This window comes from Netta rufina, assembly GCF_964035555.1.
Source record: "Netta rufina genome assembly, chromosome: 2".
NCBI classification, from domain to species: Eukaryota; Metazoa; Chordata; class Aves; order Anseriformes; family Anatidae; genus Netta; species Netta rufina.
In genome coordinates this window covers 100,335,975-100,363,267 of record NC_140124.1, presented here as the reverse complement: position 1 = coordinate 100,363,267, position 27,293 = coordinate 100,335,975, and the positions used below count along the sequence as shown (strand labels likewise).

At 39.3% G+C, this 27,293-nt stretch overlaps 1 protein-coding gene across 2 annotated transcripts; it reads left to right on the top strand.

Annotated features, from left to right (window-relative positions):
• On the top strand, window positions 1-27,293 carry SOCS6 (suppressor of cytokine signaling 6). 2 transcript variants are annotated; one of them, XM_084281423.1, is made up of 2 exons: window positions 1-340; window positions 25,378-27,293. In XM_084281423.1, the coding sequence occupies exon 2, from the start codon at window positions 25,503-25,505 to the stop codon at window positions 27,105-27,107; it is 1,605 nt and encodes a 534-aa protein (XP_084137549.1). In that variant the 5' UTR covers window positions 1-340; window positions 25,378-25,502; the 3' UTR covers window positions 27,108-27,293. The 2 variants fall into 2 exon arrangements, with proteins under 2 accessions (XP_084137549.1, XP_084137550.1); XM_084281424.1 differs by lacking the exon at window positions 1-340 and adding an exon at window positions 360-473.

The following is a 27,293-nucleotide window of genomic DNA, read 5'->3' as shown; positions in this document are numbered from 1 at the left end:
GCCGGGGCAAGCGAGGAGGCGGCGGAGGAGGCAGGGCTCGGCAAGAGGAGGGCGGGCGGCCCGGGCCCCGCCGCCCCTGCCGGCGGGCTGAAGGCGGCCTGCGGCAGGCTGCGGCCATCGCGGGCTCGCCGCCCCCGTGCGCCCCTCGGAGGACGGAGGGGTGGGGGCAGAGGAGGCGGAGGAAGCGGCGGCGGCGCCAGGAACAGGGAGGCGGCGGCGGCACGGCGAGGGAGGGAGCCGGAGCCGGAGCCGGAGCCGGGCCGGGCCTCGCCGGAGCAACAGCAGCGCCAGCTCCTCCTCCTCCTCCTCATCCTCCTCCTCCTCCTCCTCCTCCGGCTCGGTGAGTCCCGCTCCGCCGCCCGGGAGGCTGCTCGCCGCCCAGCCCGGATGCCGGCGCAGGCCGGGCCGCGCCGCCGAGGTGCCCGGGGAAGGAGAGGCCCGCGCCGGGAGCGGGGCACCGCGGCCTCCGCTGGGTGAGCGTCCCCGGGCAGCGGGCGCGCCGAGCCCGGCCGCCCCCTCCTCCCTCCCTCCCTCCCTCCCCGTCCTGTCCCGTCCCGTCCCGTGGTGGCCGCGGGGGTACAGCCGGTGATGGGCCCGGCGCGGGGCTCGGCTCGCCCGCCCGGCCCCGGCCTCTCCTCTCCTCCTCTCCTCTCCCTTTGTTTGCGCCGCTCCCCGAGCCCGCGGCGCCGCCAGGCCCTGCGGAGGCAGCGGGGCTGCGGCGCGGCCTGCACGGCGGGGGGCAGCGCCCTGGCGGGGGGCTCGGCCCCGGCCTCGGCCCCCGGCCGCTGCCCGCAGCCCCGCTTTGGGGCCAGGCTGGGTGAGGCTGCGTCCTCCCCGCCCGCCCGCCCTCGGCTTTGGGGTCCCCGTCCTGGGCAGGGCGGGTGGCCAGAGGTGGCATTTTGTGCCCCTGCCGCGGGGGCTTGCGCTCTGGAGGAGCTGTGGGGAAGGTGAAGCTGTGAATGTCATGTTATTGTTAGCCGAGGGTACGCCAAGGGCTCCTGAAGGGGCGGGAGGAGCGTTGCTCTCTGTGACAGGCAGCACTTAAAAGCTTAAAAAACTTAACACTTTTTGTTTTTTTTTTGTTTTTTTTTTTTAAACATCAGCAACCAAAAACCCCAAAACTTTTCTGGCTTTCATTGTTCTTCAAACTGCCTCTTGCATTCTCTTTCCCCAGTGGTGCCACTTCTGTCAGAAACAACTGGTTCTGGCCCATGTCCACTCATGTGCCTGAGAACAACGCCTTTCCAAAACACTGAAGTTTTAGGAGATGCAGAGAATGTTGCTGTGATGTGAGATGCGTTGACCACGACTTTCTTTTTCCTTGGTTCTTTCATCTTTTCTCCCTGTGTTTTCAAAATCACATTCACTTGGAAGGTGGTGTGTTCCAGCAGAGAATGTTACTTTGTCAAAGGAGGAGGCACTGGCAGTAGAACACACTTCAGATAGGGAAAGTGCCACTTCCAGTTATGAAATCCTTGGGCCCTTTCACGATTAGGTCTCTTTCCTACCTGCCAGTAATGCTTACACCGCGTCCAACCTCTTAATACACCTGTAGTTAAAAATACCTGCTGCAGGCCTCCTTTCTTAGAGAGCTACAGGAGTACTTGAGGTATAATGCATCTGCATTTCTGCCGTGGGTAGAAAAAATAGCATTATTTTGTTTCATGTTAATAATCCTGTCCTTGGATTGTAGAAAATGTGGAAGCTTCAGTATAGCTATGGGATAAATTACTCTAGCTGGGCCAGAAGACTTAAACCACTGGAGAATATCTAGGTATTTTTGGAGTCTTCTGCAGCAAGACAGTAAACGTAGCTCACACTTTTCTATGTAACTTACCAAGGCAGATTTCAGCGTTTTCAAGTGCTTACTTTCACGTAGAGAATCTTTAATGGAGTTTTCATTTCCCATTGTATATTTCTTATTATGGCATCACACGATGGAACTGAGCTTTTACTTAAAGCAGGTTCACTTGTTGTGTATGCTGAATTCAGCACCTATTCCCTATAATCCTGCCTTATGACATTGAAACAGACATATTTTGCCCACCATGAAACTAAGCCTTGAAATTAAGTATGAGTGATCACAGTGTAGTGTTATGTAGAGATATCTGCATTTGCTAACTTGCAAGGCTGTGGAGTAGTAGGGAAGAAACACTGTATTGTTTCCAGAGCTTTTGTGAGTGTCTTCATTGTGCTGCATTTGTGCAGCATCAAAGTGTTCTTGCGTTTTCAGGAAAATATTGCATAATTCAAAAAGTTGACATTATGAAGTCAGGAAAAAAAAAACACAACCACGTTAATTTATATTGTGCTGTTAGTTTATTTATTCTGACATTGTGAAGTTGGTCAATCAGATACCTTGGGTTACTCCTAGAGAAGGAAGTTTTGACAAAATAATAACTTGGTCCACATTGTTCTGCAGGTGGATTACACATCCCAGCTCTGCCTAGCGTGGTGGAGTGAGAGAGTGAACTCTTAATCAGGAGTTCTTCTGGAGAAGAAAGTTAATTCTTTGTGCTATTATGAAGACTTATATTCATACAGTAACTTGCACATTCCTGTTTGAAAAAGTTTTCCTAGTAGTGTTGCCTTGAGTTGACTACATATTTGCTACATATTTGCTGCATCACTGCTAGCAAAACTGAGGCCACAGTCCAGAGTAATTCCTTACTCCCGTGCCTTATTTGCTGTACTTCCTTCCTAGGGCTACACTGTGCTATTTTGGTAGCATTTGGGTAGTGCAGTGTTGTAGGGAGGTGAGTGATAACATAAAGTAGATGAAAAAGAGACTGGTCTTAGCTGGTGTGTCCCAGCTTTCTCTTGGTAGTGCTCTAATGTGTATTAGCAACAACCAGAGAGGCTTGTGATCCTTCAAGGAGGCAAACATAGTATTAGGAGTATGAAAGTAAACATAATGCAACTTGGGAGTGCAAATACTAAAGTGTACTGAGTAGAAAGTGGGCAGGATGGGGATTAAAAAGGAGAATAGAGAGTTCTTATGCAATTTAACTCTATATTTCTCAAAAGTGTTCAAAGAAGTACAGAACTTGGAGTTTGCTTTCTATTATTTTTTTAAGTGAAATAGCAGTATCTGGCAATGTACCTCGTCTTTGTATTTCTGCCAAAATTTAATTTCATTCCATTTTAATATATGCTTATTTTCTGGAAATACTAGTCTTCAGAAAACAATAGATGTACAGATGCAGAGCTCCCAGGTTCTTATGAACACCTCTTGTGAGACGCTTCTATGATTCCTAGAGGCTTCCTAGCAAAATAAAAGAGTCTTGAAATTTTTCTGTGAGAATTTCAGATGGTGAGATGCATACAGTAGTGTGTTTTTTTAGAAAAACAAGAAGATTGTGCTTGTAATGGAATATACATTGTCCATGTTTAAAAGGCAGCTTCATACCACTTAAATATTCTTCTGGTACAACAGGGTGTAAAGACAGGTGATTCACGGTAGATCCCTTCTGCTATCGATATTTCTGCATTTTTGTTTAGAAATAATTGGATTACAAATAAAAATATGAGCATGTTCTAACAGAAATTTGTAGAAATTCATTTTAAAACAATTAGTTTTGCAACAAATATTTAAAATGCTGTAACTTTGCATTTCTTTAGTGTTGCAGCTTTTTGTTTCTCCCAGTAGCTTACTAATATACTAAAACAAAAACAGCTCACCCACTTTACCCCCTCCTGATGGTTTAAACCAAAACCAAAACCTCAAGAAACTGGCCTTGAATTATTGCTCTGGATGAAAATGGGAAGCTAATAGTGTGTGAGATGTTGTCTAGTAGATCAAATATGTAAAGAAAGTTGCACAAACGTTGCTAGAGTCTACATAGACTGACATTAAAAAGGCAACGAGGCAGAATCTGATTTAGACTGCCTATTGTGAGAATTAAAATTTTCAGATCAGAGTTAGAAATTTAGCTTTCTGACTTCTTAAATTGGCTTAAGTAAAAGTTATTCCAGATTTTTTCTTCTACCAGTCTTCATGGTCTTCTGACTCTTCTGTCATGTATGGGCACGCAAACAATAAGCATCTGCAGCTCCAGATAATTTCAGCAAGGTTTTAGGTGTATGGCTTTGTAAATCTGACTGCTGTTCATTAAAGGCTGTAATAGAGTTTCAAGGACCTATCTTTACTATTAGGACTTTATTTTTTCTTCTTTTTTCTTTTTTAAAATAAACTATTATTTGTCATTATTTATTTTTTTCTGGAAAATATCGAGATAAAATACTTAGAAATGATTTGCCCTTTTCAATGTCCTTAATCACTCACGTAACACTTTGAATTCTCAGGAACTCTGCTTCATTTATGAAAAAGATGTAAGCCACATGTTACCTAAGAAATTGTTCCTGGGTTGCTACATGGCCAAGAAAAGTATGTAAGTTAAACATAAATCTTTGTTTAGTGCGGATGCAAGCATGTTAGCTCTGTCATTGTTCCTCTGACTTTAAAACTCCATTGAAAGAGTATGAAAAATAATCTTGTTTGCAGTTAATCCCAACCTGAAGATGTCATATGTAGGTATCCAGGTGCTGCTCTCCAAACATTGCTTCCTATTGTGTATACACGTATATAGTGCACACAGAGCACATGAACTTTCTGGTCTTCTGATGAAACAGTCATTTATTTTGTGATTTGCCAAGTGCAGTAGGTTGGCAGTTCTAGAAAATCTTAGATTTGTAAAGTAAGTGGGCTTTTTGTTATAAACACCAAATAATTTTGCTGTAAACTGCTGTAAAAGTTTTGGATAAGAGCCATTTTCTCTGGCAATGAAGGTATAAATAGATGTTACAGTGTTGTTTTCTTTTCATAGCTCATTAAGTGGTCTCTAGTTTAAAAAAAAAAAAGAAAAGTTAAACAATGAAAATGAACCTCTGAGTATTGTTAGGTAAACCATACGGATATGTGGTATTTTTCTTTGCTTTCCAAAGCAGTATTTAATCAGCAGTTGTATTTGTATTATTTAGCTTGCACGGTATGAGATACAGATCTGTAAGAGGACTTGTGTAAGGTTTTAATGGTCTTGAGATAATGTGGTGAACACAGCTAGCAGATAAATTGATGAGTGTCAGCATTTGAGACCACAGAGTTAATACCTTGGTTATTGTTCCTCAAGGATATTCGGTATTATTTAAAGCAATACATAGATTGTTTCTCTTGATGACAAAATTGTTGGAAATGAGATTCTAGTCAGGCTTGGTTTTGCAGTGTGTGATCTCTGTTTTTCTTGAGTAGTTTTATTCTTAATTAATCCTGACGTTCTGTGGTAAATGTGCTAAAACAGCAGTTTGTAGGAGTCTTGAGTAGGTGATTTTTTTTTTTCTTCTCTAAAGCAGTCTGTATTCCTCAAATAAGTTGAGAATAAATTACTAGGCTACTCCAAACGTTTCCAAAGTGTGCTTGTTTGATCCTGAGCTGTGTCTGATAGAGTGGTCAAGCTTGCTTTCCTTTTTGTTCCTTCTGATTTAGGGAATCCCCAGACTTTGCCTTGGGAAGTGCTATAAGACCTGAGCGGTTAAAAGCTGTTAGTGTTAACTGTGTTTCTGGCATTAGTAATGGGTTTGAATACTCTTAAAATCCTTTACATTCTCTTTTGGTTGGTAATTAGGTATCAGATTAGTAGGTTTATTAACCGAAATAAAGAAATGGAGACTGGTAGCATCGGGTAGGTTTTTGATTACAGAAAGTGTGCCTTCCAGGGTGAGATTTGTAGAAGCTGTATGCCAAAAACAGGATAGGCAGCTTTTTCAGGATGACACTCGTCTTTCAGGCACTGGTGAGAACTCTGTGACTGAGGAATTCTCACTGGATTCACTGAACAGAAGCTGTTTGTGCAAGCATATTGGTTTTGATGAAACTTGTACTTGGAAAGGCTTCCAGGCTGGAATTTTGGTCAGCCCAAGGAGACTGATTCCAGAATAGTTGGTTTGTGCATTCAGAGGTACAAGTCTAGGTTTTATGTAAGATCTCAGGTCTGGGTCTGTGTAAGGTAGGAGCCTCATGGCATTTCCCCCCCCGTCCTTTTCCCTGTTCTCTGGTGGAAAAGAGGCAAGAACCAAATATCATCCAGTGCTTTCTGAAACTTTGACTTTTCTCCTCATCTTGGCTTTTGAAAAGAAGAGAGCTTTTGGCTAATAATAAGTAATGCTGAGAAGTAATAAGGGATTAACCATTGACCTTTGGCATGATTTTGTGCAAAAAACCCTAGCTTCTTGGGGGAAAACTTAAACGCAAATGTAATTATTCTTCAGTCCCTTGCTGAAGGGTTAAAAGAGCCTGTGCTGACCAATGTATTAGCCTTATTTGCAATTTAATCCAGTGATGGTAGAACAAGGTGAAGGGGAGCTATGTTAGTACTGAATCAGATGCTTTATATATCCCCCAAAAACAAGTGCTTTTTGGAATCTGCTCTATTTTAAATGGTTTGACATGGAAAACAGGAACAGAAAGTGTGTGTATGAACATTGAAAAGTGTGTGCCTATTCTCATGTTTTTTAATTGGGTTAATACATTTTTTATAGTGTGTGTAAGTTTAAATTTTTGTCAGAACAGGAGAAAAAACAGAGTCTGTGTGCATTTATATGTCTGTCTTTTTTTTTCATGCTTGAAATTTCAAGCTTAGCAAGCTTTTGCAGCAGGACTCCTATATTCCTGGCTCTGCAGAAATTTGACCTTAGTCTGGAGATAGCTATCTTAAGTGCTTTGAGTTTGTATAAATTTCATGTAGCATGTTACTTCGTATAGACAGTGAAAACTTTATCTTTGATCCCGCACATGAGAATTTATACACCAATGTGAAGTTGCCTGGTATAAGACCCCAGTTCTTCAAGTGCAAGCTAAGAGTAATGTACAGTGAGCATTCCCATTGAGTTAAATGTCTGCCTGCAGTTAATTAATCTTTGTTGGGCTGAGTGTTAATATTGGGAAAATCAGTTTGTTTAGGGCTGTGTGGAAAATTGTTATTAAAAAAAAAAGAAACAACAGCTACCACTGACAAAACAAAATTAAAAAAAAAAAAAAAAAAAAAGGAACACAAATTCCCCTCCCCTCTGAGCTTTCCAGTGCGCATCATGACAAAACAGTGTCTGTCTAAAAACTTTAACATATGCTTTCTCCATTTGATGTGCTGCTTGGGGTAGCAGGATGTCTCTGTCTGCAGGTGATTAGAGTGTAGGAGGGGAAAAAAAAAAAGCAATCCCTGATCTTAATCATGAATAATTAAAAGTTTCTCTAGTTTTGACCCCAAATTAGAGAATTTACATGTAGACCAAGCTTTGTCAGAACGGGTGTAGTCTTGTAAAAAGGTTTTATTCTGGCAAATTGGGACTTCATTAAAAAGATTGCTAAGCAGCCTTCCCCAGGCAGACAAAATTCCATTCCTATTCTGGTCAATGGGCTGGCTGTGCCCTGTTAATGTATGTGGGTTTTGCTGTTGTTCTTTCCAAAAAGCACCCTCTAGACTTTAAAGGATTGTCAATTGTGAAAACCTGTTTAATGTTTCTCCTCGTGTTTTAAGGGAAACAAAGTAGTAAAGTAATTTTACGAGATTATATGGAGATAATAATCTCTGTACAGGTGTGTTTACCCTGTATATTTGACAGTACTTTGAGCACAGTATTTCTACTGTTACCCATATATGGCTAGGGTCTAAACCATAAAAAAGATAATTAGCTTATTCTTTGTTCTTTTTGGGCCTTCTGCCAGTGACAATGGGAAAGAAAATAATTTAAATAAGTTATGCTTTACATTCTCATTTTCCCAAATGTAGCATTTGGATTACTGTCTGCAGTGGATCCTAAGAACTTGGAAAAGCAGTCAGTCCATCGGCAGGAGGTGCCAGGATCAACTTTCTGGTCAACAGATCCAGGTTCTGGGTGTTCCAGGAGCAGCTGCTCACTTCGGGAGGTACCTTGAGTTTCTTGGGGCCCAAGAAACTTTCCACTGGGGCCCCAACCTGACTGGGATCCCACAGTCACAGAATTACAGAATTGTAGGATATCCAGGTTGGAAGGGACCCACAAGGATCATTGAGTCCAACTCCTGAGTCCCCAAAGGACCACCCAAAAAATCAGACCATGTGTCTGAGAGCATTGTACAAATACTTCTTGAACTCTGGCAGGCTCTGTGCCATGACCACTTCCCTGGGGAAGTCGTCGGTCATCAAACATCAAGAAGGAAGTTTTCTCCTGTTCTCTGTTTCTTTCTGCTGGCTTGTCTGTGAAATAACCCTCACTTTCATTTCATGATCTGGATCTGCCTTATTGACCATGAGAGACTCAGCTTCAGTGTCTGATTCTCTTCAGTACTGCTTGTATAAAATTGGTGAGCTTGAGGTTAAAAGTGATCCTAGCCTAATCTTTCTGTATGCATTTTAATACAGATACCAATTTTATTTTTTAAGTAAGGAATATGCAGTTAATAAAAGAATCACAACAGTTTAGAAGTATCATTTTCAAATGTCTTATTAGGGATTTCATCTTTCATAAAGCTTTAAAACTGTCTCAGCATTGTTTAGCAGTTGACAGGCTAGTTTATGAATCATGGAGAGTCCAAATAAAATGGTGGAGATACCGGAAATAGAATATATGGGAACGAGGGTTACACTAAAAACAATTTGGAATCTTAGTAGTGGAAAAGAGAACAGCATTATGAGCCTTATTCAGTCTTGTTTTCATGTGCTGTACTCTAAGGAACCTGATCATCCATGATCTTTCTCTATGTGGAACATTTTCTGGTCCTGAAGATTCTGAAACTGAATTCAGATCAGTAGTGAAGCTTTACATGTTGTTGTTGTTTTACTTAAGTATAGGTTCACTAGAGCACAGTGGGAAGAATGTGATTAGCTATGTTAAAATAATCTTAGTATTTCAGTGGTTTGATGCTTGAAAGAATGACTGAGCATTTCCTCCCAACGCCTCCAAATTTGATTTTATTTAGAGCTTAAAATGGTTACTGGGTTCCTTAGAAAGGAAGATGTGGGCATTAGAGAGTTTGCGTGCTTATTAAATATTATCAGATCTAGTAATTTTATGATAAGCACTCAAATAAGAACAAATAACAGGGGAAAATCTTTTGAAGCAAAAGGAATGCTTGGGTTTACTTTGAGATTAATTGTTGAAAGGCTGTTTAAATTTGGTCTTGCTCACCAAAGTTAAGAGATTTTTTCCCCTTGCAGAATATACCAAGTAAGTCCAACCTAATGGATCACTTTCCATATACTGTTAGCATAATTGATTAGTAAAATTGGATTAAAATTAATATTTTTCAACTTTACGAATTAAGTTGCTTCTGTATTGTACTAGCTTGCGGTGACCACAATTTGTAAGCCTCTCAGTGTTTATTACTGCCTTTGTCTCTAAAAATCAAATGCTTTTGTTTAGTAGTAATTGGGAAATGGTAAGCTTTCTTCGTCAGTAAAAGGCATTAAGGCATATGAAAGAAGTCAGCACTTCTTTATTTTGTTAAAAAAACATTTGGACTTTGGTTTAAAGAAGGTTTAAGACAAAAATTCTTATTCAAACCTTCTTTTGTAATACTAACTGCTAATATGATTTGTATGTAACCAGCAAGATTGTGGGAGGTACTCATGCAGTGTTGCACATGTTTATTTTTCTGAGCGTAGCGGCTCTTTCAGCTTTAAGCTCTAGGTGCTAAAAGGCATGGTGAAGATGGAGTTAAGAATCTGTTTGGTAACTATTTTGTTTGGATAGAGCATTCCTACTAACTTGGAGACAGAGAAAAACATATTCACTTGGGAAAAAATTATTTAAAATGTTTTTCCAATAATGCTATATATGTAACCTTTTCCTTGGGTTAAGCTTTTCCCTTCTGTTAAGTAGCCAGAACAAACCAACATTAATCTCAGTTGAATTGCACCTTGCTAAAAAGCGTAGGTGTTCCACAATAGAAATGATATGCGAACATAACTATGTAAGACTGGGTTCTTTACACTTGATGTAAAATTCTCTTTTGCCTTTAAAATCAATTCCTAAGTGAGTGAGTGGAGTTGTTGTTACTGGTCTTTATTGTGGACCATGTATTAGATAAACATTGGGTCCACATGATAAAAATAATCTACAATACAATATAAACCTAAATATATAATTATCTAAAACTTGCCTTGTTTGTGCATACAGGTTTTACGGGCTGCAAGAAGTCCAGTCTGCATTTCCTAGTGATGTGAAATACCGGATGTACAGCTTGGTAGCTAAAGCCTTTGCTTGGAGCATAAGAAAGCCAAGTTACTCAGTTCTGCCCCTTCTGTAACAGCGGCTGCCTCAAACACCATCCTGTTGGTTGCTCTGAAGTACAGAAAGCTTTCTGTCTGTTCTTTTAAAGCTCTTCTTGTCTGCAAAAGGTTAATGGAGCTGAAAAAGAAAGGACTAGGGAAGGTATATATTCTCTCAGCCCAGTGGCCTAAGGAACTGCGGTGGAGGGGGGAAACCTGAGGCTGACCTTCTGGTCCAGTTCATCTTGCATCTTACTCTATCATGAAGAAATAGTTTATCATAATCAAGAATAAGTGAGAATTTAGCCCTCCATGATGGCTGGGACCGCTGTTCAGGTTGCTAAAATTTGTAGTTTGGTTTTCCCATGGAGCAAAGTCTTTATGTGATGTGGAGAGATACAGTGATCATTTATCTACTTATCACGGTGTCCAGAAAAGGAAGCAGTTGACACTGTCCTTTATTCAGCATGATTCTGTGAGGTGCTTCATGTTTCCCTTCCAGAACGTGCCTTAGGAGCTATGTGAACGCACAGCCATGAGTTAGGCATTGATACAGTTCTGCTCAGATGAGGTACTTAGGGGGATTGTTTTTTTTTTGTTCGTTTGTTTTTTCCTTGCAAAAATAAGGTTAAGGACTGCAGAGGAGGTTTCAGCTAAAAAACAATAATAATAAATTGGAATTTAGGTACTTCCTAATAAAGCAGTTCCCCACATGTGGAGGGTTTTAATGAACATTTTAAATATCAGGTCCTAATTTCTGTGGGCACTTAAGGAACCTGACTCTTCTAGTATGCCCTGGGTATTTGAAGTGATTTTTGGAGAAGTTACTTATTCTTCGGTACTGAAAGTAAAAATCTTAACTTGGACAAAAATCAGATGCTTTATCTCTATTTTAGATAAGACTGGTTTTAGTTTTGACCTTTGCAGTTTGTCAAAATGTACTTTGCTTTGAATTGTATTTTTGGAAAGCAGGCCACCAACCTCAGATCTGTTGTGTCATAGGCAGAATGTGGTAGGAATCGTGAGAATACTCTGTGCCTTGCTGGAGTCACCAGTTAGCAAACACAGAGTATTTTTCATGTAAGGCTTTAGCTCTGGAGAAGAATGTTGTTGGCCTATTTGTCAGTCTGAATTTACTTTCTTTGCAGGTTGCAACTTCATTAATGGTTTAGATAACCTTGTATCTTGGTATCTTGTTCTTTGTTTTTCTGCATCTGTATAACCCCTTGAGATATATACTGCTGGTGGATCTTCTGATTATTATAGGGTTACCTGATAATCCTCTGTACTGTAAGATGGGTAATTCATTTGCTTATTGCCTTGATAAACTTTAAGCAGTTGGGCTGAAAAGAATTTAAAATTCAGCAGGCGTTTTATAAAGTTTCGAAGAATATCAGGAAATAGAATCATTACTAAAGAGAGGACAGGGATAGAAGCTATCCTGAAAGGTTGGGTATGTCTCCTCAGAACGATGAAACCCAAGGTCCTGTGTTCGCCTATTTCTGTATTGTCAGCAAATTCCTGAAAAGGACCACGGGCTTAACTGATTGATCTCTTGCAGTGGATGACAGTTGGCTGCTGCTGCAATTAACTACTCGAGTCACACCCATTTTGTTCTGTTGTCACCATATACTTCCATGGAGAAATGAGGGAGGTTTCAGTTTTGAGTAAGCAATTGTTCAAAACCCCCTACAGGTCAAGCCCTCCCTGTCCCAAATCGCTCCACGTCACAAAAATTCAAACCTCAGGTTTCAGAATGAAGGGGCCTTAATTTGGCCTGCTGGTGCACATATATTATTATTCAGCTTATGAATCTGTCTAAAAGAGTGGAAATTGAACTCTCCATGTTCTGTCTCATGAAATGCTGAACAGAGCATTGAATGCTTACGTATTAACAAGTGTCAGATACAGAGACAGAAAAAAATTCCTTAGTGAAGCCAATAATTCTGTTTGTGAGCTCTGGAATTTGGAGTTTAATTAGTATGCTGTAAGTAAATGATGGGATCATACACTTCAAAGGGTGATGAAGAGTAAAATTAATGTAAACATTTTTATTCTGTGTATGAGGCAAGGCAGAAGAGAATTGCTCAGGCAACCCTTCTGGCTTTTCTCAACTTCACAGTTCTTGAACTCTGAACCTTTATGAAGTTTTTCTACTATGTTTCCTATATAAATAGTTCAGATAAAGGATACAAAAGCAAGTTTTGCAGTATACTGTTTAAAATTGAAAACAAAGGATTTTGCTCACCATTAGAAGTTGTTATAGAAGTTGCCTTTGATTGGTTTAGTGTTTATTTTTCTGGGAAAGTAAAATTGCTAGTGCAACTGACTTTACTATTTATTTCTATTTCAGAAATAAAAATCAAAATTTGAATTCATCTGATATATAGAAAATGTTTTCAATTCTTAATGTTCTTGCTAGTGACTTATTACATTGATATAAAAGGTATTGCTTGAGCCTTTCTCGTTTTGACAGCTGCGTGTAATATCTTGGTGGTTGGGGGTAAACATTTTTTGTCTGTGCTACAGTGAATGAGGTTTGTGAAACACATGGCTCTGTAAGGAATGGAACTGTTTAATCCCAGTTTCCTCCCTGGTTCTGGAGATATTTCTGAACTGTCAAGAAACCTTTTCCTGTATTTTGAGATGTCCGTTCCTTGGATTTTATATATAAATATAGATATATGTTTCATATATAAGAATATACGAATTTTTGCTGTGGCTGCTCCCTCAGTTGAGGCTGTCTACTGAATTGATTAAAACATTGTTTGGCAGTCCTGACTGGGGATGCAGTGTATACAGACAGAAAGAGCTATGCTTGCTCAAGCTTTGTTTCTATAGGAAGCAAGGCAAAAGCAAACTATACATGTATTCATTGAATTTAACTCTGAACTTTTCACAGCTGGTTAGGGAACTCGGTTGCTTGAGTAGTAGCTGTACTTTTTGAGCTACTGTATAACAGTGTTTTACCTAGTTGCTGTTTTTTCAAGGATTGGGAAATCCCAGCTTGACTAAAAGTAGTTACTTAAATTTAGCCAATGCATTTTTATCTCAGGTGAAAGACTTCATGTTTCACTTAACATATATTTCTCTTTAAATCTGTCTTACAATGAGTGGTGGCATATACTTTCATGTTGTTTGTGCTAGTGGTGTGCATTCGTAGTAAAACAATTGGTTATTGCTTTAGAAAAATGTGTTTAATAAATCAATGAATAAAAAAAGGTGTGTGGATTTTGCGCACACAGAAATTAGCTTTCACTTCACACGCTTGGGAATTTATAGAACGTCAGCTGTCAATTTTTGTATTGTTTCAGAATTTTCCACTGTGAGAAATTAAAGGAACCAAGTGATATAGTGTGCATACAAGAGCGAAGGTATGGATATAGGAGTCTGCGTAAGTGTGAAACATATTAAATCATTGAGCTGTATGGAAAATGAGTGCCTTCTTATGGGGCAAGTGTTGTGTTGATATTAAACTCTTTTGTATAGTCTGGAGGAGAAGGGTGCTATCTTTGTGGTGTCCTTGGACCAATTAATTGTATTTATCTTTCTAATAATTAAGTGAAGAAAGTCTGGAAACAGATCAGTTCCATCCTCTCTGTGATTCTGAGGAAAGTCTTTATTAATTGCTGCCTCTTCCTTTGCACACTTTGAGGTCTCTCCTGGTTTATGAACTTTATATGGGTGCTATAATGAAAGATCTTCCCACTCTTCTCTTTAATCAAGGCCCTGTGCTCTCTTTCCCCTCAGACCATAAATGGGTCCACTTAATCTTTCTATTTATGTAGGGGGTTAACTGCATTATAAAGGATTGCTGCATCTTAGCCTAAATTGAGAGGATGGAATGGTATCTTCTAATGAAAGAAAGCTTTTGTTGTTATTGAAAGTGGCAGCATGGTAGATGTGGCGAGGGTGATAGCTGTGAAGATCTCAGAGAGCCTGCCTGGTCATGTGGATTTAAAGAGTGTTTCAGCCCCAGACAGAAACTAATCTAGTTGAGGTTAATTTGAAGCCACAGGTGCAGCCTTAATGAATTGCAAGATCCAAGACAGAGTGGTGGGTACAAAGTGGTGTAAGACCACAGTGTATTGCCATTTTCACAAACCTTCTAGACAAGCTGAAAATTGGAAAGTGAGTCTTAGTTCAAGCACAGGTCCTGAAAAAGCCAGATTTTTAAATTATTATTTCTTTATAATACATTTTCCAACTAGTCTCTATGTTTATTTTAAAAGCTAATTTCAGCTTCTTTTGTTCCAACTTGTGTATGTGTTAAATTTCTGTGGAATAAGAAAATTAAAGAAAAAAGGTATGAAACTCTTAAGAGTTTGTTACTAGGGGAGTAGATTAGATATCTAAATTTGGATTATTGCTTGAAGAAAATCATGTTCTTACCATTTAATTAGTAAGTTCATGAGATATTTTGACAAAGTTGATTTTTCTCCCTGACATTTTGCAACTGATTGTACTACCTTGAAAGAATTGTTACAGAATGTTTATCTGTTTTTTCACATCTTTGAAACCAGTTGATGTCCTTTGTAGGAGCAAAGTTCAGTATACCTACATATATTTCCTCTTGTCTGTCAGATAAGTATAAAATAAAGTGAGAAAGTGAGCAGTTTATAACTTGATGCTCAAGATGTTAGTCTAGTTTTTCAAATAAGTGCAACGAAGCCATCACTTGACTAGAGAACAGGCTTAAAATAAAAGTTAGTTTTAACTTGGATTTTTCTATGCATGTGACTTCATACCTCTCCTGACTTGTTCCTTAGGTTTTTCATTCCCGCTTGTCAAAAAAAAAAAAAAAAGAGTATCCTATGTTGTGATTAAGGAAAACATCATTACTGTTGCCAGTCAGACTTCTTGCTTGGTGCTAGAATGTGTAAACACTACTTCCTCCAGATTTCAACCTATATCTCATTTTCATGTCAGGTGAACTAGACAGGCAGAAGCAAATGTGATTATTATTACAAATTATTAGCTCTTAATTTAAGGAGAATGGCAACGTAAAATCTTTATACTGGCAAGTAGCGTATACATTACTTTTGTCATGTATATGGTGATCCTGTGTAAGTGCTGTAGGTTTTAACAGAAAAATGGTCCGAGGCTTCTGTTTTTGTTACCTTTCCTGAAGTTTCCTCCTGCTCCTCATATTATGTTCCTTTCTTTTCTAGTACTATTTTTGGGGATGCAGAGAAACATGCACCTGTGTTAACTGAAAGATGAGTTTCTGTATTGTCCTTTCAATACGTGTCTAGTGGAGTGGATTGGTGATGGAGATTTGGTTTAAGAAGCTGAATGTTTCCTCTGATAATGTAGGAAAGATCATTTTTGGTACCTGTTTTGTCTCCTCATCAAAGTGATCTGGCAGTAGGCCCTTTTCAGCTGTTTTTGTGCATGTTTAAGGAAGTTACATACACTGATGATGTTTCCCTATTTGTAGTAATACTAGCATGAATTAGCCCAATGTGTAAAGGATAAACTTATACAAAAGCCACTATCAGCACAAGTGAATATGAAGTGGTAATATTAAGCTGTTGCATGTCTTCTAAATGTTTTTTTTTCCATTTTTTGGGGGGGAAGGACTTGAAAAGTGTACCTCACAATCATGTTATTTAATCATTAACATTAAAAGAAAGGGTCAGATTAATTCTGACCACAGCATCACTTTGAGAGAACGTTCCAATCTATTATTTCTGTCTTCTGGCACAGGCTTTAAATGGATAGACAGTGTTTCTGAAGTTACTTTTGAAATGCATCGAGATTTAAAAACAAACTGCGCTGCAAATTGGTTTGTGGTGCCTGCATCCATATGATGAGATAGGTTATGTTCTTTTTGACGCATGTTCCAGGATTCAAGCATCTGTGTGTGCTCCATAAAAAGAATCGCAGAAGTGCAAATTTTTTTTTGTGATTGTCCTTTCCCTTCTTCCTTTTGTTGTCACTGTTTTCATTTCAAACACCCTTTTTCTCAAGTAAGTAGACACGGAACCTGTTACTTGCCTAAAGCGTTTTATTACTGTAAATTGTATACTGGTTTCTACAGGTAACTTAACATAAATCTTCTAGCAAATTTATTTTAAGTTATTCCTTTTTACACAACATGGTGATAGTCCATGGCACTGGTGCTGAGAAGCTGGTTTGTACTGCATTGCAGTCCTGCAACTTCTCTGATTCCTAAAGTAATTGTTTTAAGGTTAAAGAAGATTGTGATTAACAAAGATATTTACACAAAGTGTTCCCTGTTATCATGCTGAGGGTACCAGCATACCTTACAACAGAAGAGAAGCATTTTGGTGTTCTCAGGAAGAAGTGGAACAGAGGAGCTCTATTTGAAATTCTCATGTATCATCTCCCAGTAAATCTAACCTTTGCTTATGAAGCTAAACTTAATTTTTGCTGACAGTCTGCTGCAAGGCTGGCTGCTGCAGGCTTGTAGAATAACAAGAGATGAAAATTGAGCCTGACTGAGCATTATTCTCAGTCTTGGTCTGCTTCCGTGCAGCTATGTGAAAAAGATTTACTTGCCCTCGACGGATTTGATTTCCAACAGTGAAACACATGCTATGCACAACAGGTTTCTTTGGTGATTTCTCTCATTTGATTCAGCAGAAATGTTTCACTTCTTCTCATTTTCAGTGACTTGCTATGCATTGATTTGCTCAGTTATTTTTGTTTGCTTGTTTTCTTCTCACTGTTCATCAGGGCCTGCAAGCTGGTTTGTAGTTTATTTTTTCCTGTATCTTCTCAGCTGTTACCAGTATACTTTGTTATCAGATGCCTGCTTAAAAGAGATTGATGGGAGATGACACTTGTGCCACTCACAGTAAGCACGGAGCAGGTAACAGTGTGCACTGTTCCCCTTTGGGTTGCTGGTTCCTTGCTGGGTGCTGAGACGTTCAGCAGCAGTGGCTGAGTGGCTGCTGCCCTGTCTGTCACGCACCCCGTCCTACAGGGTCCCCCTTCCACCAGCAGTGCCGCTCTGGCAGTGCCCAACTGCTGCTGAGCGGTTGCAGTTTTGGCCAGCTGCCCGTGTGTCAGCCAGTGCCGACTTCATTTTGCCGTGCCAGGTGAATGTGCCTGCGGCTGCCAAGGAGCAGACAAGCAGCCCAGCCTGCCACCCTGTGCAAGGGTGATGTGACTTTGGCAAGGACGGTCGCTGTTAGTGGCTGGCTTTGGCTATTGCAGTTATGTGATTATTGTAGTTACGAGGCTGTATGTACACAGATGAACTGGAATACAAAGATGCCATTTAACACTCCGCAGTTACTCCCCAGAGGAAAGCTACCAATCAGATAGAAATATTCCCTTCTGCAACCAAATATGGGAAAGAAGAAAGAACAGGACTTAGTGCGAGCAGGCATGGATTAAGTTTTAAAAAAAGAAAAAAAAGTCCAGATGTCAAGGGACATCCTTTTCCAACAGAGGCAAGCAGAGTCAAGGTACTACTAGGATTTCTTACAGGGTTCTGTTGCTGGTTATGCATAAAGTTAATTCCAGTGGTCATGGCGAAGAAAAGGCACGTAGTGTTAAGTTTTCATTATTACTTTACCCTACTTTTCTGATTTTTACCAAAGGCATACCTTGCTTATTCTTTGTTAGAAATTAGGGTTTCTCTGTGTAATACCTGTTTGGTTATAATGGCCTTTAGAGAAGCAAGCATAACTTTCCTTAGATGTTCAAATCTTAGAAGGTAGAAGTTTAAATTGGTGGTGAATAGTATCTACTTGCTGTTCAGGTTTTTGACTTGTTAACTTAAAAACAGAGGTGTTAAGTATTGAAAAGAGTTACAAAATATGGCAGATGATTTCTATCTGTTCTTCACCTTGCTTATTTTATATGAAGGTGTGCACCTGAGCTTCTTCATAGTCAAGAGAAGATCAGGTATACAGGAGAGGATAAGATGGACTTTTATCAATTTCACCCTCCTGTGCTAAGACAGCATTCATCCATTACCAACCAAGTTACCACTAAAACCTGTTTTGTTGCTTTCAAGGTAGTCTAAACTTTCAACATATGAGTATGCAAAATGGAATTTACATTACTTCATTTAAAGATTCCTCATATTAAAGAATAATATAGGAATTTACTTAAAGCTCAGGGGAAGGCAAAACCTCACCATCCTCAATAAACTAATGGCAAGTCTAGTCAGAAAGCTGAAAGCTGCTATGTCGTTTATATGTTCAAGAGTCATAGTGTTTTAAATAGGTATTTAACCTCCCTACTTAACGAATATTTTATATGTATGTAGCTTCTGTGACTGAAACTAGAAATAGATGTAAGGAAATATCTTGAGTTTCTTTGAGCTTTATGTTACTGGTGTGAAGAAATAAATTCCAACATTACAGAGATTTGGTTATTAAAGTAAAAGGAATGGGAAGTGTATGTAGAACAATTTCCTAGTAATTTACATCAATGCGTTTGGAATAAGTATAGATATCTGGATATTTCCAAAATACATCTCTTGAAATCTGTGTTACCTTAAGATGCTGCTGCCGAGACACCCTGCCAAATAATGTATGAATATATTTTAGCAAGAGTTTGGATGACAGTGAGGGAACACTTTCATATTTCTGCAGAAAATTAGACTAGGTTCCACCGGCTGACTAAAATGAAAATGCAGTGGCTGTTAATGCTCAGAAATGCAGAAGCTTTTGTTGTGTTTTGCTTAAAAGGATCTTTACTTTATGTAAAATATATATTTATATACTTTACAATATATGTGTTGTTAATAATGTAATAAATTATAATATAGTATATTACTTTTGAGTCGTGCTATGATTCTGTGGAAGAGAAACACCTTGTAGTAGTAGTACAACATTTACAGTTAATTCTAGCTTTTGTGTTTTCTTTGTAAGCTGAATTCTTTTCTACAGAACAGCAAAAACAGAATTAACAACTCTGTAGTACTGCACAAAAGCTGAAAATTAAGTTTCTAGATGTTTTCAAACATGAATTTTGATTTAAGGTGCATCTAAAATGTTAAGTTTTAAACTTCAGATACCACACAATGTTTAATGTCACAGAACTATAAAATAGCTCAGTTTGAAAGGGACGTGGGGACATCTCAAGTCCAGTGTCCTCTCAGTGCTGAGATCAGACAAGGTTTCTTTGGGCTTTATGTGGTTGGATCACGGAAAGCTACGAGGTGGACATTACACAACTCTGGGGAATGTGTTCTGCTGCCTGACAATTCTCATGGTGAAAAAGCTTTTCCTATATGAAGTTGGAACTTGTAAATTTCGAGATATGTATTTTTCATGATTGTTCCTCCACTGTCTATGTTATTCTCTTCACATCAGCTCCATGTATAGTTATGCCAAATGTTCTGAAGCAAGATGTGCTTAACTTGAAGTTGTAAATGATGCAAGTTTTACTGTGACTCAGTATAAAGAGTAAAGATTATTATGTATTCTGATTGCCAGACTCTTCAGGAATCTTGTAGCTATGGGTGCAAAACAAAAACAATTAAAAACAAGTTTAATGCTCAACTGTTTCCCTTTATGGAAATAAATAAGCAGATTAACATTTCTTTTAGGGAAGTGTAAGTTACCTGAAGCAGCATTGATTAATAGTCTAAAGCCATGTATTGTGATGGTATTTTTAATAAAAACCTTTTTGTGACAATTCTTTGCTCAGTACTGAGTTGCTGTATATTTCTAATACGATGGGCTTTGTCACAGCTCTTAAAAGTTAATGCTGTTTTACTTTGATAGTAGTGTGTTCTGACAGCGTTTTTCATGGTATTTGTCTTGGGAAATGAGTGTATCTAACCTGGAAGTGTGAAACAGATAAGAAATGAATAAAGGCCATATAAATATAAATAATCACTTTTGGTTAGTATACTTTTGCATACAATGCATTAAGATAGGTAGGTATTTGACTGTAATTCATTGCAACCATTTTGTAGCATCAGACTGAAACTCCTCTGAAATGTTTTGAATATTCCAATTAGATTTGCACCGACTGGTATTTTTAGCTTTCATAACTTTTCATAAATCCAGCGCCACTGTAATAACAATGTGATCATGTGACTGGCTCTTCAGATAAGCATCCTGTAAAGCTTTTGGCTTTAAGTCTGTTCATTAGTAGTTCATGTTTGTGACTATATGTGTTTTTTGTCGCTTTAATATGAGGCATTCAAACTTAGTTTTGATTATTTTTATTAGGAGAAAAGGGACCATGGTACTTGCCAGATAGTAATCTAGTTGTCCTGACACTTCTTGTCAGGAGGCCTGTGTTTAATCAATCTGCATAGTTTTAAGGATTCTGAGATGAATTTGGGATGAAAGTTAATAAGCCAAAATTTTATTCTGACTCTTCAATCTGTGTTAACATTTCATTCTCTTCCTGAATCTGATTAATGTTCTTCTGCTTTAAATCGCAGTGTTCCAAGTATTTCTGCTTACGGTCATCAAGCTTTGGAATTGCATTAACATCCTTCAGAGTCTTTTTATAGTTACAAATACCTGCCAGAAGACTTTCCAGAGGTGTCTGTAGTTAGGCTTTTTAAATGCACTGTACAGCAGATGGCACTGGAAGAGCACATCTGTGGGAGACTTCATTGGTGCCATAACTCTTACAAAATGCTAGTGAAGCTGTTGCAGTGCTAAGAGTTGTGATGAAATTCAGCAGCTCATTTTAATGTATTCCAGGAAGGAATGCATGCTGAGCTCTTCTGTTTCAGCTCTTATAGATGCAGACAATGAAAAATTTTATACTTGCAAGTACATGAGTGTATCTTACATTGAGGACTGTTTATAAAGTGTGTTTAAACACATTATGTAATGCAGAATCACTGTGTTTTTTTGTTGTCACTTCTTAAAGTATATGCAAAGGAGAGCGTCTGGATTGATTGGATTATTTGACTTCACGGTATTTCTGCTTTTTCCTGTCTTAAATAAAAAAATATGTAAGAGATGTTGTAGTGTACAGTGATTCCCATTTATATAAGACTTACTTAGAGGCTTGCTAGGTGTGTTCCGTTTGCTTCAGAGAACTTTAACCAGGACGGTCATTCACTATATTTTATGGTCTTTTCCTGGATGAATGGGCTGGACTTCTGGGTATATGCATACTATATCTGGTTTATATTTGACCCACAAGTTCTTATTATTCTTTATATGAAAGGAAACACTACTTGTATACTTGTAACAAGCATTTAGATGGTCAGACATTTTGCTTGATTAAAAATACTGGCTGGTAAGGTAGGCTGACAGATACAGAACACTTTCTTCTCAAGCATACTCAGTAGTCACTCTCAAACTGCAACATTTACATTTCTGCATATATGCTGCTATAGAGATTTATCTGTTGAGTTTATTTTTGGATACTGGATTTTCATTTGTAAGAACACATTTAGATACAGATAGACTAGTATGTGATAAAAACGTGTTCTTTCAAATGATTCATATTTTTGTCTAGTTATGGCTAAACCTAAAGAAATAGGTTCTTTTAGCCAATTTTTTAAACAGTTCTAATTCTCCAGAACCACTCCAATCAAAAAAATTGGTGAATTGGACAGCCATGTTCCCTCTCTAGTCAGCAATGTGATTGTTCTTTTATTTTCCCCTTGCTTAGAAGGCAGATTTGACTTTGTTTTTTACTTGGTTTTTCAGGGTTAGGAATTGCAAACAGTTTGATATATTTCTCACAAGGATGTGGGAGTGAACGTATTTCATAAAATGGAAATAATTTCAATTTGTGGATGTCAGTCAGAAACAGTTTGAGAACAACGTGGATTTTAAAAGTGGGGTTAATGTGACGCTTCCAAGACTTCTGATATTGCATACACAAGGGCACTTCATCAAATGAAGACATCTGTGACTTAACTCCATCAGTGTAGGAACTGAATAAAATCCCAAAGTTATATTTTTTTACTCATATAACTAAATGAACGTATAAAATAAGATGAAAAGAGTACTGTAAATTGCAAAGATGCCAAAATCCAAGTGGTTTAGGAATAGAAGGTCAACAAGGCATTTCAAGTTTGCTTTTAATTGACATGTAACTCTATCTGCATATGTAGCTTTTTGTTAATTACTGTATGTTTATTAGTTCTGATACCCCAGCTTTCAGGCATACAAAAAATCTGAAATGTTCAGTGTATTTGTGGTGTTTTGACACTGCTGAACAGCTGAACTCCTCCATACCGCTCTCTCACTCCCAAGGAGCAGGAGGAGAAAATATGGTGGAAAAAGCTCAAGGGCGGAAATAAGGAGAGGGAGATTGCTCACCAGTTACTGTCTTGAGCAAAACAGACTCAGCATAGGGAGTTCAATGTAACTTATTGCCTGCCACTAGCAGACTAGAGCAGTACGAAATCAAAATCCAACTAAAATCTTTCTTCCCCCCATCCACCCTCTTCTATCTCCTCCTCCTGAGCTGTGCAAGGAAATGGGGAATGGGGGCTGCGGTAGTCCCTAATGCTTTGTCTCAGCCACTCCTTCATGGTCACTTTTCTGCCCTTGCTCCAGCATGGGTCTCCCAACACAGGGTCCATCCCCCAGGAGCAAACTGTTCTAGCACAGGTCCCCCATGGGCGGCAGCTCCCCCCAGACCCCCTGCTCCTGCGTGGGCTCCTCTCCACGGGCTGCAGCTCCGGCCCGGGGCCTGCTCTTGCGGGGGCTCTCCATGGGCTGCAGCCTCCTCCAGGCCACATCCACCTGCTCCACCGGGGGCTCCTCCATGGGCTGCAGCGTGGAGATCTGCTCCATGTGGGACCCATGGGCTGCAGGGGGACAGCCTGCTCCACCAGGGGCCTCTCCACAGGCCGCAGGGAAACTGCTGCTCTGTGCCTAGAGCATCTCCTGCCCTCCTACTACAATGACCTTGGGGTCTGCAGGGGTGCTTCTCACTCCTCACTCTACCAGCTGCTGCTGTCCAGCCGTTTTTTTTTTTCCCCATCCTTAAATCTGCTCTCCAGGAGGCCCAACCAGCGTTTCTCACAGGCTCAGCTGTGGCCAAGCAGCAGGTCCCTTTGGAGCTGACTGAAACTGTCAGCCCTTTTCTAACATGGGGCAGCTGCTGGATTCTTCTCACAGAGGCCACCCCTGCAGCCCGCTGCTACCAAAGCCTTGCCACTTAAACCCAATAAAGTATTCTACTCATGTTTGTTTTTCAGTACTTTCATAATTTCTAGTTCTTCCAAACATACGAAGCTCATATTAAACAGGTATTTTAAAACATGAAATTTCATGGTTCTGCGTGTATCCATCTTAAGAAAATGAAAATTAGCGTCCTGCTCTCTGGAAATACATATTCATATCACTATATTCCCTTTGAATTTTGTAACAGAAATGTTTTTTAAGGTATCAGGACTCCTCATACCCTAAGAGTTTTGTTACAATGTTGAAAATAAGTAGTAGTGAACTTCTAATAAAGTACTGGTCTTTTTTTTTTTTTAATTTAAGATTCTATTATTTCTTTATAGCAAGGATTGAGTCTTAGTCCCTTGTTTGTTTGTTTCCTAAACAAGCTTTTGTGATTTTTTTTCTGGTGGCATGTAAATTAGTTTACAGGCAAAAAGGAAAACGTTTAGTACTCCCCATTGAAAGAAAGTAAAGGAGATGTAGTGCCATTTAGCTTGGTAATCAAAAAGGAAGTGGGATGAACTGCAGATATTCCAAAGATGGACTAGGGGAATGTCAGAGGTTATGGCTGAGACAGAACAGGTTTCCGAAGCACAGTTGGTGGAGAGGACAAGGATACAAATCCACGTTAATCAAGCTTTTGCATTTCTGCAGTTTATGAGAACAGTGTTCAGCACCCTAGCAGCAGGCCTTTACTTCTTTTTTTCTTTTTTTTTTTTTCCCCCCAAGGTATTTTGAAGTTCAGAATCCTTAGATTCCCTTCATTGTCTTTATTTAGTTTTGGATATGATCCTTTAGCCTTTGTGTTCTTAAGGTCCACAGAAGTTGGGCTGGATCAGAATAGTAATCAGTGGACTGCTGCTTGAGTGTACTAATTGTTTCCCTTACATTTTTTAACATAGTTTTTGAACAGTTACTTAAGAAAAAACACGTTCGGTTGATTAAAAATGTTTCTATTCACTTTACTGTGTTCCTGTGTTGTGTGTATTATGATATCATGAGAGAAGTGGGAAGTGCACATCTCTTGCTCTATCCCCCAGGGTGCAAATACTTTTTTTTTTTTTTTTTTGAATGATTCTTGGTCTCTTCCAGCTTGCCATACGTTGCCCAGAGCCAGGCTTACTGTTGCAGTTTGTTCTGTTTGTAAAGGTATTTCTGCCATGGAAGTAGAGAATAGCTTCCCGCTCTCTTCTCTTTCCCTTGTTCTTCCCTTCTCTGTGCAGAGCTGCTTGCTTTGATAGGTCTGAGCAACACCAAAGAAAAACAAGCTGAAAACTCAAGTTCAGGGGAGGGGCAGGGGGGTACATGACTCTAGAAGATGCCAGGTTGTCTGGGATGCAGTTATCTGGGAATTGAAGAGATTTGTCCACGTAGCCTTAGCAGAAGTACTAGAGAAAGAAAAACAGCAGTAGTATAACTAGGCAAGGGAAGCCAGTTATGTGGCTTCCTTTATGTCTAAAACAAAATTTGGAAATAATTTTTCTTTCATAGAAGTTTAGGAGGGGACTTCCATTGTTTGCTCTAAATAGATGTTATTTTGCTGTTTATTTCCCTCAGTTTTCTTTGACTAGAGTTAATTTTCTTATAATTATATATGATAATCGCTCAGCTGTCCTGTGTAAAGAAGGTATGACCATGGCTGATCACAGTTTTACCTGTATGTAGAAAACATGTTGGGTAGAGTATCTTAGTTTTATGTTTTCTAGTTATTTTTGTGGGGGGCTTTTTTAGATGCCTTCTGAAAAAGAGGGGTGTTTCTTTGCTTGGAAATTTTGCATACGTGCATTAAATATATGTGCATGTGATGTGTGTGTATTAAAAATAGTATAGTAAAAGCTGAATAAATTGTGTAGATCAAGGCTCTAGTAGCACATTCACTTTTTAAGCCTCATTGATTTCCAAGTCAGCTCTCTATATTTACTTTTATTTGATGCTCATTACTTAAGTACTTCAGTTTTTGTTTTGTTTGGAGGAAAAAGAAAACACCCTTATGGGTAATTTTTCAAATATTTCTTTTGTGAAGTTAATTGTATTTTATTTGCTTCCAGGAAATGGCTCTTGAAGTTAAATGAGGCTGGATAAAACACGTAAATGAAGCAGAAGCTGCTCTGCGTGTGTTAGGGCTATATCACCACGAGCACTGCTGATCAGCCAGACTTGGTAACTTGTCATAATGAAGAAAATTAGTCTCAAAACAATTCGCAAGTCCTTTAACTTAAATAAAAGTAAAGATGAAAGTGACTTTGTAGTGGTTCAGCAGCCATCGTTAAGTGAATTTGGAAAAGATGACTCCTTGTTTGGCAGCTGCTATGGTAAAGATTTGGCTAGCTGTGAAGTCAATAGTGAAGATGAAAAAGGAGGCAAAAATAGATCAAAAAGTGAAAGCTTAATGGGTACGTTAAAAAGGAGGCTTTCAGCAAAACAAAAGCAGAAAGGCAAAGGCAGCACACCATCTGTAAGCTCTGCAGATGATGACACCTTTTCTTCCTCATCTGCTCCAATAACCTTCAAAGATGTGCGAGCTCAAAGACCTCTGAGATCCACTTCCCTCCGTAATCACCATTACAGTCCAACTCCGTGGCCCCTTCGACCTACAAATTCAGAAGAGACTTGCATCAAAATGGAAGTCAAAGTCAAGGCTTTGGTCCATTCTTCTAATCCAAGCCCAGCACTGAATGGCGTTCGAAAGGACTTCCATGACTTGCAGTCAGATAGCGTGTTCCAGGAACAAAACAATGCATTAAAAAATACGGAATCTCAGAATGGGGACTTGCATCTTCATATTGACGAACATGTGCCTGTAGTTATTGGATTAATGCCTCAGGACTACATTCAGTATACTGTGCCTTTAGATGAGGGAATGTATCCTTTGGAAGGATCACGTAGTTACTGTCTGGATAGTTCCTCACCCATGGAAGTTTCAACTGTTTCTTCTCAGGTGGGGGGAAACTCTTTCCATGAAGAAGAGAGTCAAGTGGATCAGGATGTAGTCGTTGCACCAGACATCTTTGTGGACCAGGCGGTGAATGGTTTGTTGATTGGTACCACAGGAGTCATGTTGCAAAGCCCAAGAGTTAATCACAGCGATGTCCCTCCACTCTCACCTTTGCTACCTCCAATGCAGAATAATCAAATCCAAAGGAACTTTAATGGATTGAATGGCACAGATGCCCATGTGGCTGAAAGTATGCGCTGCCATTTGAATTTTGATCCTAACACTGCCCCTGGAGTTGGAAGAGTTTATGATTCTGTACAGAACAGTGGCCCTATGGTTGTGACAAGTCTAACGGAAGAACTGAAAAAACTTGCAAAACAAGGGTGGTACTGGGGCCCCATTACGCGTTGGGAGGCAGAGGGAAAATTAGCTAATGTGCCTGATGGCTCGTTTCTTGTTCGAGATAGTTCTGATGATCGTTACCTTTTAAGTTTGAGTTTTCGTTCACACGGAAAAACGCTTCACACTAGAATTGAACATTCAAACGGTAGGTTTAGCTTTTATGAACAACCAGATGTGGAGGGGCATACATCTATAGTTGATCTAATTGAACATTCAATCAGGGACTCTGAAAATGGAGCTTTCTGCTATTCGAGATCCCGATTGCCTGGATCTGCAACTTATCCGGTGAGACTAACAAATCCAGTATCTCGGTTTATGCAGGTGCGTTCTTTACAATACCTGTGTCGTTTTGTAATACGTCAGTACACCAGAATAGACCTGATTCAGAAACTGCCTTTGCCAAACAAAATGAAGGATTATTTACAGGAAAAGCACTACTGAAAGCTTATGGGAATCTTGCATCTTGCACTTTGGGAACAACAACAACAAAAAGAGATTGAATTACAGTTTACAGACTTTCATTATTATCAAAGTCTTTTGCTGCCATAACAATTTCATTTTTTGTGTGTTAAAGAAAATTAATGCATTTGGATTTATGTTTGTTTTTGGGTTTTTGTGTATTTTGGG